At 39.6% G+C, this 15,113-nt stretch overlaps 1 protein-coding gene across 6 annotated transcripts in view; it reads left to right on the top strand.

The window, feature by feature from the left end:
- Positions 1–15,113, top strand: part of LOC143027769 (metallo-beta-lactamase domain-containing protein 1-like) — a 76,705-nt gene that overhangs the window by 10,354 nt on the left and 51,238 nt on the right. Inside the window, exon 4 of one of the 6 annotated variants that reach the window (XM_076189299.1) lies at positions 7,706–8,070. The exons of the other annotated variants lie outside the window; for them this stretch is intronic. Within the exon in view, the coding sequence (XP_076045414.1) occupies positions 7,706–7,815 (110 nt within the window). The 3' untranslated portion in view covers positions 7,816–8,070. Of the gene's footprint in view, positions 1–7,705; positions 8,071–15,113 lie in introns of those variants that run through there. 6 annotated transcript variants of the gene reach the window in all.

Genomic DNA, 15,113 nt, shown 5'->3' with positions numbered 1-15,113 from the left:
CGCCCTGGCTGTTCAATCTTTACATGGATGGGGTGGTGTGAGAGGTGAATGCAAGGGTAGTGGGTCAGGGGTTGGAGTTGATTAAAGAAAATGGAGAAAAATGGGAGGTGAGCCAGTTGTTGTTTGCTGATGCTGCACTTGTAGCAGGATCAGAGGAGGGATTGAGGAAGTTAGTGACAAAGTTTGAGAAGGTGTGTGAAAGAAGGAAACTGAAGATAAATGTGGGCAAAAATAAGGTGATGAGATGTACAAAGGGAGAGAGTGACAGTAGGCTGGAAGTAAGCATTAAGGGTGAGAAACTGGAGGAAGTGGATAGTTTCATATACTGTACTTGGGTGCGAATGTGACAGGAATGGGGGTGGAGGTAGAATGTAGATTGAGAGAAGCAAGCAAATGCCTTGGTGGATTAAAAAGTGTAATGAGAAATAGACATCTGGGAATGGATGCTAAGAGGAGGTTATATGAAGGAGTGATTGTGTGAACAGCAATGTATGGGGCAGAAACATGGAACATGAGAGAGGAAGAGAGAAGGAGTTTGAATGTGTTTGAGATGAAATGTCTGAGAAGTATGATAGGGGATAGGGGTTACTAGGCTAGATAGAGTGAGAAATGAGGAGGTGAGGAGGAGAACAGGGGTGGAAAAGGAGCTGGGAGATAGGGTTGATGAAAGAGTATTAGGATGGTTTGGACACATGGAAAGAATGAGTGAAGAAAGATTAGTAAAAGAAATGTGGAAGGCGGAGGTGGAGGGAGTGAATATGAGGGGGCATCCTAGGATGAGATGGATGGATGGGGTGAAAGGGGCTTTACAAAAGAGAGGAATGTCTGTAGAGGAAGGACAGGAGGATAGAAGATTGGGGTAAATGGAGAAGTGTTGTGTATAGATGAGGCTGTGATGCATCAGGGGGAGTGGGTGGGGGATGGGGGGTGAGGAAGTATGTATGAGAAAAAATTTGACACAGCCCGAAGGGATTTCTCCCCATCTCCTTTTCTGCATGAGGGGATGGAGAGGGGGGGGGGGTCGCCGAATTTATGAAGCGGCCTTGCTGTGGATGTGCTGTGTCTTGCGACACTGCTTCTAACCCAGGGCAGTGGACAGGATGTAGGGATGACCCGTCATCCAGGAGGTGCCAAGATAGGAAGGAGGGTGGAGGGGAGTGGAATATATGGGAAATGAAATGGGTGGGAGTGATTTCTATGCCTTTTTCTTTTTGGCTACATCCTGTGTAAGGGGGGAAAAGCCTCTGGTGTATGTATGTATGTATGTATGTATGTACACAAATACCAAAGAGAAAAAGAAAAGAAAGAGATTGCGAAGGAGATACTGAAAGTGGTACAGGACAAGGGGCAGGATTTGGAGAAGGAAATCAACGATGTGGATATGATGAGTACATACTCAAAAGAAAAAATTACAGGCCAATGAAAATCAAACTAAGGACTCAAATGATAGCTGAAGAAATACTGTCAAAAGTGGCAAAACTAGCAAACAGTAAAAATTACAAAAATGTGTGGATAAAAAAGGAAATGAACAAAGAGGAAATAGAGAAAGACAGGGCACTAAGAAATGAAGCTAAGTAAAAAGCAAGAAAAGATCGGAGACTGAAGAAAATGATTTTTTTTTGGAGAGTACTGGATCTGAGACTGAGAAAATGGTACATTAGAAAAATGGAAACAAACCAAAAAAAAAAAGAAGAAAAGAAAAAATTAAAAGTGGCATCTACAAACATGGATGGTGTGATTTCTGGAATAAATGAATTAGATAACTATTTGTCAATAGAGAAACCAGACATAATGAAAATTGTGGAGACAAAACTGAAAGGTCTTATACAATCAAATACAAAAATGTCTGAGAACTTACTTGGTAGCGTTCTCAGACTATTGGTCTAAAATAATGTAGAACTTGAAGGCTTCTTATGTGAAGACATAAAAAGGTCCCTTGCTGGCTGACTGGTTTCAAGAGTGGTCAGACTACCAGAGCTCTGGGTGTTCTGTTCAGGCCGATGATAGTGGCCGTATTTGGCGGGACTCTTATGTGTTAAAAAAAAAAAGCTTGAAGCCATGGGTTAACTTTTACCTTAAGCAAATTCTCAAAGTTTCCCGATTTTTAAACCAAAATTACTTCATAGATTCAATAAATAGAAGGGAGGGGAGTTTTAATTGTATCTTATTTAAAGTTACGGTAGGAGTGGTTCGAAGTTTCAGGAAAAGCTCCTGAATCAAAAGAAATTAATACTTTGAGGGAAAGTTCCCAAACCGAGGTAAGTACTAATGTTCCCAATAATAATTACCACAACCTCACCAACAACAGAAAAGAAAGTGTTTTATTTAATAAATACAACACTTTCGAGGAAAATTTACATTAACCCTTTAAGTGCTACAGACCTTACTTGATCTCTAGAGGCTAGCGCAGTCTTATGAGAAGGTCTCATGGAGGAAGGTTCTGGAGTGACACAGTCATTTTCCAAAAAAATAGCCTCCTCCAAGTTAGAGGCCTATTCAGAAGGCTCCGACTGCAAAATAGGATCCCCAGGGGATTCATTCTCATGATGGGAATGTAACTCAGCATGGAGTCCTAGACGGATTAAAAGTCTAACGTTGACTTTGATAGAGTATCCACCGGGCTTAACCCCTTCACTCCTGGCCAAAATCTCGCGGGCAGCATTAGCTGCCAGACGTGCGATGTTGCGTCATAATACTCGCATTATAAAAAATAAAGTTACCGCTGTATATTGCTCGTTCTCTTTCACCCGTGAATTTTGATAACCATAGAAAATATGATGAAGCCAGTTTACAGAGTATGGGGGTCACGCAGGTATAACTACAATATATATAATCAATACGCTGACATCGGCATCCTCGTGTACCCACTTGCTCCTCATGACGCCTACGTAGGCGTCATTGTATCGAAGGGGCTAATGACAGAGACAGTAAGTATCACATGGTCTTGGTCAGGGAAGGTCTCAATAACCCGAACTGAGGGCCAGAAGGGTCTGGTCTTGAAAGGCAGTTTTAAAAAAGCAATGTCACCTTTTTCCCAGCTTCTAGAACTGTGGTAGGCAGCTCTATCCCTTTCCCTTAAGCTGACAAAGTACTCTCAGCCATTGTTTTGTAAAGTCTTCATAAAAATAATCCCTACAGTCCATGACTAAGTTAAGAAGAGAAGGATAGTCTTCTCCTGATTCCCATTCAGGGACTTGTTCCAAATCTCCAAACATCAAGGAAGGAATGGTCCTTCCAATAAGGAAATGATTTGGGGTAATGACATCTACCTCATTTTCACAGGAACGATATGTAAGTGGTCTATTGTTCAAAAAATTTTGAACATCGGACAAAAGAGTGGTAATCTCAGCCAGGGAAGGAACAGACCTACCCAATACCTTATAGAGACATTGTTTCACTGTCTGAATTAACCTTTCCCAAGTGGCACCATACCATGCAGCATAAACAGGGATGGTTCTATGCTGAACACGGGAAGTTTTAAACTTCTCTTCAAATTCAGAAGATGACAAAAGTTGTTCAATAACACTTCCTGCTTGTATGAAGGATTTAGCATTGTCAGAATAAACTACTGAAGGAATTCCATATCTGTTAGCAAACCTAACAAAAGCCAAAATGAACTCAGCAGTGGACATAGTATCCACAACTTCCAAATGAACAGCTCTAGTATTGAAACAAGTAAATATCAAAATATAAGCTTTTACCTTATCTCCATTCCTGTCTCTAACCCATAAATGCCCCGTGTAATCCACACCAGTATGGGCAAAGGGCACACTTACCGTATTTTCCGGCGTATAGTGCGCGGCTTTTTTCTGTTGGAAGGGCCTAAAAATGGGGGGTGCGCGTTATCCGGTGGTGCTCATTATCTATGGCCTACGATAAAAATTATGCGGCTGTGTGTGTAATTTTTTTCACAACAACGTGACGATGTTGGCCGTCACAAAGTCGGGACGGCACACTTCTCCGTGACGTTCAGTGAGAACAAGAAGAACAGCCATAGTGACATGAAAGAATACGCCAGCATGGGCTATATAAATATTTGGTATAGGTAGGTATCTATCGAATCTTATTTTTCATGTTTAAATAGGCCTAAACACCATGAAACATGATCAATATTCATGATATTTGCCCATGTTCACAGCATACTAGTTTGAATTTTTATGTTGGCTTTGTTGCTTCACTTTAGGTACGGTACAAATTACGTTGCGGCCGTTCATAAACTCGTGTCAAACATCTGACTACAACACCCTCTTTCGGGAGTTATATTAACTAAACGTCACCTCGATGAGAGACTGTCCTATTTCACCACTGTCATTGTAGGTTCAAAGCTAAAATGAAACAGTCTGTAGTTTGTTTCAGTATTAAATAAAAAATTGTAAAGACGAATTATTTCCTCAAGATATAACATGAAAATTTTCTGTAAAAATCCCGATTTTTTTTTTTTTTTTGTATATTTTACTTCCAATAAACTTTTTTTTAGATCATATTTCCTACAAACTATTTAAGCTACAAAGTAATAAGGGACCAATGCACAACATGAGTCATATACCAGTACATGTAGTTCTGACTTTTTCTTAGTTGTGTGCTGATTGATGCCTAAACTGACACTTAATTTAGTGACAAATCAACAGATTTCCCAGCGGTGGCTCTAGCCAATGAAAAATACCTCTCTATGTAACCTCGTTCACATGATACTAACTAATTAATCGCCGTTATTCCATTGGTTTATTTTTACTAACATTAATTATCGTAGTCTATGCAAATATTTGGGATCCGTAAAACAGCACTGGTACCAACATCATGAACGTTGGCCGTTTTAGCTCACCCGGAATACGCGAGATCAGGGCCGATATTGACAGTTCTATTGCCAATCTAGCCTACACTAAACACCCTCTTGCGAGAGTTTGTTAAACTAAACGTCACTTCAGTAAAGACACTTATGAACCGAAACATAGTTGCTGCATGGCGATAAAAACTTGTACACGGTGATAAAACTTGAACACGGTGATAAAAACTTGTAAGATGAATTATTCCCTCAGGATAGTAAATTACAATTTTTCTGTAAAAATCCGAAATTTTTCATGTACATTTTGTATTCAATAAACTTTTCATGGCTCAAATTTCCCACAAAACAATGGACCAACGCAAGCAGGAGTCGCATACATGCAGTTCACGAGCTTTAGCCACCAGTGACTTTTCCTGGCATGGGCGTTATACATTGGTGCGCGCTATCTGTGTACTGAGATAACGAAGTGCATGGGTGCGCATTATAACCCGATGCGCATTTTAAGCCGGAAAATACGGTAGATTCACTCTAGAGGCAGGTAAAGAGGAAGGAGAAGGATAATTAACCGCATGGGAATTGTATTTCCTACAAACTATACAACCCTTCAAAATGTTTAAAACAGCTTGTCTGGCCTTAAAGGTCAGATATACCATTCACTAAAAATCATCGAAAAAGTACTTTTTAAAAGCATACAAATAAAGTTTTTACCTATTACAGAAGAATTTATTCAGAAAATTCACTTTTAATTGCGCCTCGCATACCACTTTTCCGAAGTCTAGATATTCAGAATAACAATATTGTTTGTTTGGCAACTGTGACGTCACGAACGCGGAATTCCCCGAACCTTTCCAGAAGCGCACGGGCGGAATGTTTCGAATAGCAGACGACGCAATGAAATGAAGACAAAACTGTTTTTTGCCAAATTTGATAAGATGTAGATGGTGGAATTATATAGAATACTGTCAGTTATGGAAGTCTTGATATCTGACCTAAAGGTCAGATATCAAGACTTCCATAACTTTTTGTATTTACAGTTCAATGTACATAAAAAAACATACTGACAGTATTCTATATAATTCCACCATCTACATCTTATCAAATTCGGCAAAAAACAGTTTTGTCTTCATTTCATTGCGTCGTCTGCTATTCGAAACATTCCGCCCGTGCGCTTCGGGAAAGGTTCGGGGAATTCCGCGTTCGTGACGTCACAGTTGCCAAACAAACAACATTGTTATTCTGAATATCTAGACTTCGGAAAAGTGGTATGCGAGGCGCAATTAAAAGTGAATTTTCAGAATAAATTCTTCTGTAATAGGTAAAAACTTTATTTGTATGCTTTTAAAAAGTATCTGTTGATATCTGACCTTTAAAGATCCACAATCCATGCATGCGAAGGAAATTAAGTGTAGCTTGAAGTCCCATGTGCAAAACTTGGCAATGTGCAAAAAATATTAACATTTTGGTCAAGTGATGAGATTTGGACCAAAAAAGGGGAATGGGAGGGGGGATGGGGGGTGAGGTAGTTATGTGTGAGCAAAATTTGACGCAGCCCAAAGGGGTTTCTCCCCGTCTTTTCCTTTTATGCATGGGAGGACGGAAAGGGGGAGATCGCCGATTTAATGAAGCAGCCTTGCTGTGGATGTGCTGTGTCTTGCGACACTGCTTCTGACCCAGGGCAGTGGACAAGGTGCAGGGATGACCCGTCATCCAGGAGGTGCTAAGATAAGAGGGAGGGTGTGCAGTGTATTCAGGGATGAAATGGGTGGGAATGATTTTATGCCTTTTCCTTTTTGGCTACCTCCCTTGTAAGGGGGAAAAAGCCTTGGTATATGTATGATATATGTATGTATGTATGTATGTATATTTGAGCTCAATGTTCTTGTCAATTCTGCCCTTGGACCTTATCAAACCATTCTTGTCCAAGAACAAGTTCATTTGACTCACTACAGGAGGTATGTCATTGGTATTGGAGTTTTGTAAACAAGTCAATTCAGCAGGGAAGGAATCCCTTTGCATTATTCCCATCAAATAATTAGAAGCGGCCTTAACTGGGTCAACATTAGACTTCTTAAACAAAAAGACAGCCTTAAAAATCAAAGAAGTGTGATGCAAAAGTTTGCTGTAAGAAGAAAACTTTTTAACATCAATTAGAGGAGGAGCATCAACTTGGACAACAGCTGCATTGACAATGTCTCCCTTGATGCTGGAGGGAATACATCCCAAGTGACCCTTCGGCCATGTATGTGGTGGCAATAACAACCTTTCTGGTCCATAAACCCACCAATTGAATTTTTCTTTGAACACCTTAGCACCTGCAAGGTTTAGTTAGGAAATCGGCCATATTATGTTCAGAAGGAACATAAGTAAAAGAAATAGGCATATGCTTGGCCTTGAAAATTTCCAAAAGATTGGAAATTTCCTTCAGTCTATTATTGACAAATATATTCTTCCTTGGAGCCTTGTTGGTCAGGATCCAAGAAAGGGCAACTTGACTATCAACAAGGAGCACTACAGATTCAACCAGTGGGGCAGACACCAGTCCTTCCTCAAAAATAGTTTTGAGGCATCTTATTGATAGTAAAGCTGCCATAAGTTCCAAAGAAGGTAATGTTCTTTGTTTAATAGGAGCCACCTTGACCTTGGCAAATAGAAGAGAGCCATTAGACTCCCTTAACTCTCTTCTTTCTTGCCCTACATAGATGGCACATCCATAGGCTTCCTTAGAAGCATCAGCAAAAACAAATAATTTAATGGGAGATTCAGAGCAGAAAGTTTTCCTTTTAAAGGATAAGTCATTAACCTCCCTAAAGTTTTCACATAACTTTTTCCATCTTGCAAGCAATTCACTATCCAATTTCCAGTCCCAATCCACCATTTTTTGGCACATCTCTCTAATGAGAATTTTTCCTTGTAACAACACAGGAGAAAAAAGACCTAACGGATCAAATATAGAAGCCAAAGAAGACAAAACTTGCCTTTTGGTTGAGGCATCTCTGTTAAGGGAAACATCCTTGATTCTCAAGGTATCATAATTCTTATTATATATATATATCCCAACACCTTTACCTCTTCTTTATTGCAAATGACTTCTTGTTCAAGAAGTCGAAGAGCAGAATCTTTGTTGCATGTCCACTCCCTGAGAGGTAAACCTCCATTGAGCATGATCTCATTAATCCTCTCGACCATAGCAGGGAGGGAACGAAATTCATCAGTAGTGTAGATCAGCTTATCTACATAGAATTTATCTTTAATTAAGGAGGCAGTTAGAGTGTCAGGCTGCATGGAAAGATGGTGTTGTATAATTAAGTTCAGAATGAAGGGCAGATGAAACAAAAAATGATAGTATTATATCTGTAAGGAATATATTGGTTGTTAATCCTCCTAAAGAAACAGAACCTATTACGATCACCCTCATCCTTCAATCGGATCTGCAAGAAGGCTTTCATAACATCACCCAAAATGACATAATTGTTGGTTTTGAAGTACAACAAAAGAGAGGGGAGTTTATTCATCAAATCAACTCCCTGAAATGCAGCTTCATTTAAGGAAGGAGCTTTTCCTATTTTGAGTGAACAGTTGAAAACAGGTCTTATTTTAGAGGTGGCAAGATCATCATTCTTGAGTACATGTCTATGTGGTATGAAATATTGGCCAGGAACTTTTTTAGTAACTGGTTCAATAATACCCAAGGCCTCTTGCTGGTCAAACACAGCTTCATACTCCTCCCTAAGACCCCTTTGCTCAAGTTTGTTATAGACCCTTTGTGCCACTGCCAAGGCAATCTTAAGATCCTTTTTCCATGGGATCATCACATAATAGTGTCCATCTTTGAAAGAAATGGACTGTTTGAATTTATCAATTTCCAAAGCATCAATATCAGGGGTTTGTTCTTTGATGCCAATGGATTCTAAAGAATAAAAATTATCAAGACCATATTCTACATTAGAGTTAACAAAGACTTCCTGCAAAGGATCAAATTATAAACTTACATGTTCTAGGTAGAAATTAATTAGTAACTTATCCTTGCCTAACCTTTTGGGAGGAAAGTATTTAACAGTCCTTTTAGACTGAGTAAAGGAAGTTTCCTTCTCAGGTTTCTTTAGAGAAATTCCATTGACCTTGAAAGGAGAATTATGAAAAATAAGAGAATCTCCATAGTAGTTTTCAATACAATTTAACAAATCGACTCTAAGATCAGATTCGGGATTTATCCTCAAAGGTTTCTCCTTATATTTGAAGTTATCAAAATTTAGTACTTCATTAGAGGGCATTTCAGAAACCCCTTTTATAATTCTCTTTAAGTAGAAAGGTTTCTCACCAGGAGGGATATATTGAACCCCAGTCCCGTATGGGATGAAACCATCAGCAAGTTTAACCTGTCTTAGGTAAAGTGGGGTCAGACAGATCCCATGCTTTTTTGTTTTTTACTTTTAATATACTAATATATTGCATATAGATATGTTCTCCCCTATACCTTCTTGACGAGTGGAGTAGTTTAAGAGGGTGATAGGGTCATTCCTGAATCTTGCTCTATGTAAGCTTTATAGAGCTTTTGAGCCCGTCAGACCCCACTTTAACTTAGGTGTGAGTAGCGTGGGGTTTGTTAGACCCCACTTTACCTGAGTTTTTTTCATGTCATATAAATGTTTTATCATTTATACTTATGGGTAAATAAGAATTTCTTCTTTTTTATCATTTTTTATGACTGATATGTTGAATTTTGTTTGTTTTCGATGGTGATGGTATTATTTGGAATGCATCGTAATTGTGTTGACTAGGGAATCATAGTTTTATGTTCATTATCAATATATATATATACAGGTAAACGTCGACTTACGATGGCATTAGGTTTCGATAGAGCCATCGTAAGACGATCTCATCGTAAGTCGATCCCCACTCTGTTCCGTGGTCACTGTACCTAGCCTACCTGTATATTAACCACCAGAGATACTGAATATAGCCTATTAAACATGTACAGTAGTTTATTTAATTATTTTTATCCTTTTTACCATATTCAAACACTATAATATGTATTTTCAGTACGGACTTAAATCTCGCGGGCAGCAGCCAATGCCAGCCGTACGACGTGACGTAATAATACTCGCATCATAAAATATAGTCACCGCTTATATCGATCGTTCTCTCTTTCACCCGCGAATTTTGAAAACCACAGAGAATGGGATTTAGGGCACATTTGAGAGAATGTAAAAACACAGGGGCGACTACAATAAATATAATCAAGACGCCTACGTGTGCGGCACCGTATGGAAGGGGTTAAATTATCATATCGTCGTCGTCGTCATCGTAAAGTCGAACAATCGTAAGTCGCGACCATCGTAAGTCGACGTTTACCTGTATATTTTTTTTATCTGTTTGTCGTTATTCTGGGTAACTATTGCCAACACTGCAAAAGACCAGTGTGTCAGGAACATTCAACCCCCATCTGCAATGACTGCAATTAGATTCTTCAGTATCACAAAGTCAAAATAATTACCTCCAATTTTTTTCAGATTTTATGGTTTATGAAACACATTTATTATTCATTTGTTGTGGCTCTACTTTTCTTAAGATAGTTGGGACATTGGTCTCTACAAAATGATGATGACCAACCGCTTCACGTTTCCTGTTTTCAGTCAAGTACCCTCTAAAGTCAGCAATACCTTACTTTTCATCATTTTTTTGTAATTTTCATTAAAAAAATATTTCTAACAATTATAATCAATAAGAGAGGAAGAGGAGGCGAATCAAGTAGAGAAGAAAAGGTAAAAGGTACAGATGGAGAGTTGATATTGGAAGAGATGGCAGTGAGGGGAAGATGGGCAGAATATTTTAGGGAGTTGCTGAATGTGAAGGAGGATAGGGAAGGAAAGATAGCTGCAGTGGGAAATGCGAAGAAAATGAGAGTGATGAATGAGGAGAATGGAGGAGAAATAAGGAAGGATGAGGTGAAGGCAGTTGTAAAGATGATGAAAGCAGATAAGGCACCTGGTCTGGATGGATGTCATGCAGAATGTCTGAAAAAGGGAGGTTCAGTGATGGTGGACTGGTTGGTGAGGTTATTTAATGTTTGCTGGAGAGAGGGTAGAGTACCGGAGGACTGGAGTAGTGCCTGTATAGTTCCTCTTTACAAGGGAAAAGGGGACAAGTGTGAATGTAGTAATTTCAGAGGGATTAGCCTGTTGAGTGTAGTAGGGAAGGCTTATGGGAGGATTTTAATTGAGAGGATTAGGAGAGGAACAGAAGGAGTAATTGGTGAGGAACAGTGTGGATTTAGGATGGGTAGAGGTTGTGTAGATCAGATCTTTGTGGTAAGACAGATATGTGAGAAAGCTATAGGAAAGGGGAAGGATGTTTTTTGGGCTTTTATGGATCTGGAAAAGGCTTATGATAGGGTAGACAGAAAGGCACTGTGGGAGGTTATGCAGATTTATGGGATAGAAGGAAAGCTTTTGGGAGCTGTCAAGAGTTTTTATGAGAGTAGTAGAGCATGTGTTAGGATTAGAAATGGAGAGAGTGAGTGGTTTGAAGTAAAGGTGGGACTTCGTCAAGGATGCGTTATGTCGCCCTGGCTGTTCAATTTATACATGGATGGGGTGGTGCAAGAGGTGAATGCTAGGGTAGTGAGTCAGGGACTGGAGATGGTTAAAGAAAATGGAGAAAAGTGGGAGGTGAGCCAGCTGTTGTTTGCGGACGACACTGCGCTTGTGGCAGGGTCAGAGGAGGGATTGAGGAAGCTGGTGGCAGAGTTTGGGAGAGTATGTGATAGAAGAAAGCTAAAGATAAATGTGGGTAAAAGTAAGGTGATGAGATGTACAAGGGGTGAAAGTGGCAGTAGACTGGAAGTGAACATTAAGGGAGAGCGACTGGAGGAAGTGGATAGTTTTAGATACTTGGGTGCAAGTGTAGCAGGAAAAGGTGGAGTGAAGGTGGAGGTAGAATGTAGATTGAGAGAAGCGAGTAAATGCCTTGGTGGTTTAAAGAGTGTAATGAGGAATAGACATTTGGGAATGGATGCGAAGAGGAGACTGTATGAAGGAGTGATTGTGCCAACAGCACTGTATGGGGCAGAAACGTGGAACATAAGAGAAGAAGAGAGAAGGAGTTTGAATGTGTTTGAGATGAGGTGTCTGAGAAGTATGGTGGGGGTTACTAGGCTGGATAGAGTGAGAAATGAGGAGGTGAGGAGGAGAACAGGGGTGAAAAAGGATTTGGGAGATAGGGTTGATGAAAGAGTATTAGGATGGTTTGGACACATGGAAAGAATGAGTGAAGAAAGACTAGTAAAAGAGGTATGGAAGGCAGATGTGGAGGGAGTGAACATGAGGGGACGTCCTAGGATGAGGTGGATGGATGGGGTGAAGGGGGCTTTGGGGAAGAGGGGAATGTCTGTTGAGGAAGGAAGGGAGAGGACGGAAGACAGAGGTGAGTGGAGAATGGTTGTATATGGATGATGATGTGACTGCATGAGGAGGAATGGGCGGGGGTGGGTTGGGGGGGGGGGGTAGTATGTGTGAGTAAATTTGACGCAGCCCGAAGGGATTTCTCCCCGTCCTCGCCTTATATGCAAAGGGGGACGGAGAGGGGGGGTCGCCGATTAAATGAAGCGGCCTTGCTGTGGATGTACTGTGTCTTGCGACACTGCTTCTGACCCAGGGTGGTGGGCGGGGTGCAGGGATGACCCGTCATCCAGGAGGTGCTCAGATAAGAGGAAGGGTGGGAGGGGTGTGGAGTGTATTTAGGGATGAAATGGGTGGGAGTGTTTTTATGCCTTTACCTTTTTGGCTACCTCCCTTGGAAGGGGAAAAAAGCCTTGGTATATGTATGTATAATCACTTTCAAGCATGTAAATGGAAGAAGATAAGTTGAAGTACATATGTTTTGATTTCTATGACACTAAATGCAGTTGAAATATTATTTTGTATTTTTTGTGTTTGGGGTAAAAAAAAATTACCTCCGATTTTTTCAGATTTTATGTTTTTTTGAAACACATTTATTATTCATTTGTTGTAGCTCTGTTTTTCCTTAAAGATAGTTGGGACATTGGTCTCTACAAAATGATGATGACCAACCGCTTCACATTTCCTGTTTTCAGTCAAGTACCCTCTAAAGTCAGCAATACCTTATTTTTCATAATTTTTTTTTCTTTGTAATTTTCATTAAAAAATATTTCTAACAATTATAGTCACTTTCAAGCATGTAAATGGAAGAAGATAAGTTGAAGTACATATGTTTTGATTTCTATGTCACTAAATGCAGTGAAAGTATTTTTATTGTATTTTTTGTGTTTGGGGTGTGTCAGACCCCGCTTTACCTGAGGTGTTTCCCCAAAAAAGCTTTACCTGAGCAGGGTTAATAACCTTGCAAGACGGACTACCATATAAGGGGGCACTCTCTAATGAGAATAGTTGAAAGTTTTGAAGAATGTCATTTTCAATGATGCCTGAAACTTTCAATTGATCTCCCTTCAACTTGGGAAAACTAGGGGAAACATAAAATTCATGATCGGTCATACTTTGGAGTATAGAGGATAATGAAGGAATTTGTATGGACAAGTTGAATCCTTCAGTTGCAAAAAACAAACTAAACAGATTCATCCTGGAGGGGAGTTTTAAGTTTGTAGTGTAATTAAAACCCCTTTTATTCATTAGAGGTAAACCAAATGAAGAAACCAACCTTTCCATAGGAGGACTTAAACAAGGTCCAACTCTGTCCTCCACCAATTCCTTGTTAATGATAGAAAACTGGGCTCCAGTGTCTAATAAAAAGAGACATTGTGTAGTTGTCTTGCCTCTGCTGACTGGAAGGGAAACCAAAGGAACAATCGAATCTGATAACGAATGGAAATTATACATTTTCCCTTCGGAAATAGGCAACTTATTAGCCATAGGACACATGGCTCCATGGTGCTCAGGTTTGTTACACACAAAACATTTATAAGGCAGAGCGGCCTTTAACTCGTGGCATTCCAAAGAGCCATGTCATTCAAACATCTGTTGCAGAGTCCTAATTGAGCTGCTCTAGCTTTTCTGTTTTCAAGAGAAATAAAGGAAGAACACTTTGAACTTGCATGGTCGGAAGCAGGGCAAAATCTACGTCTGTAAATAGACTTCTTAATTGAATCTGGATTGACCTTAAAGGAGTGACTAACTCCCTTGCTAGAATCAACAGGTTTTTTCAAGGAATTTTCCTTGAAGGCAAGGGAGCTGGTAGTATCACTTCGTTTGGGTTTGACACTGAGGTCATCAGATCCCATTTTAAGTCTAACTAAAACTGATTGATAAACTTTTTTAAGCTGATTAAAATTGGGGTGATTTGAATCAATCACCTGAGACAATTCAATCAAGAAAAATTTAGGCAATTTATTTAGAATTAATTTACTGATCAAAAGGAGGCCGTTGCTTCCAGCCTTAGTAAAGTCAACGCCAATTCCCTTAAGGTCTTGTAGTTTGGAATCAACAGACCTAGTGTAACGTTCTAGGTCCTTTAACTTGGAGACCTCAGGTGGATTAATAATAGAAATCAACACTTTGTCCAGGATTTCCTCCTTATTAAAAAACAACTCATCAAGAAGAAGGAACGCAGTGTCATAGTTTGAATCATCCACTGGTAAATTCTCCACTAAGTGAAAAGCCTCCCCTCTGAGATATCCCTTTAAATTAATTTCAGACTATTGGTCAGATTGGGGATACCAGCAATGGCATTCAGAAAACCCTTTTTAAAATTGAAATAGGCAAAGGGATTGTGTAAATTGTTCTCAAAGTGTTGAAGAACAATAGGAGGGAGAGGAAGTTTTATAGACTGAACTCCAGTGGACCTGCTAGATTCATCAACTTTAGAGTCAAGAACTCCCTTTAATTCTTGTCTCCGTCCCTTAAAAGGAGACAATTCTAGAAGGACAGACAGGTGGTAAACCCTGGACTTTTCCATGTCCTCGTCCCTTCCTTCTTCAGGGAGTAACAAGTAAATATCTTCATCAGAATTTTGTATTTCTGTTAGGAAATTTTCAATCTGACATAATATGCCGTCAGGGACTATTAGTAATAAAGATTGGAGTTAAAAAATTTTAAGAGCTTTTATGTCCTTTGAGATAAGACCCTTTTTATGGGCTCTTTGTCTTAGGACTTTTTTTAAGTCCTCGGACTCAGAAAACGACTTTTCGTCGCTAGCCATTTTGAAACAACAACCCCAACTCAAAGTGTACGACTATCGTACCGAAAACTATTTTATAGTCCAACCGATAAGATTTATCTTTGAGAAATTTCATCAAGATAATATATAAATACAATTTTTTTTAAACTGTAAGGAGCATAAAGAGCAGATAAGGCAAGGG

Source organism: Oratosquilla oratoria, chromosome 8, assembly GCF_046742065.1.
Source record: "Oratosquilla oratoria isolate Oo_2021 chromosome 8, ASM4674206v1, whole genome shotgun sequence".
Lineage (NCBI taxonomy): Eukaryota > Metazoa > Arthropoda > Malacostraca > Stomatopoda > Squillidae > Oratosquilla > Oratosquilla oratoria.
The sequence above is the reverse complement of the archived record's forward strand: the minus strand, read 5'-3'. Positions and strand labels throughout refer to the sequence as shown.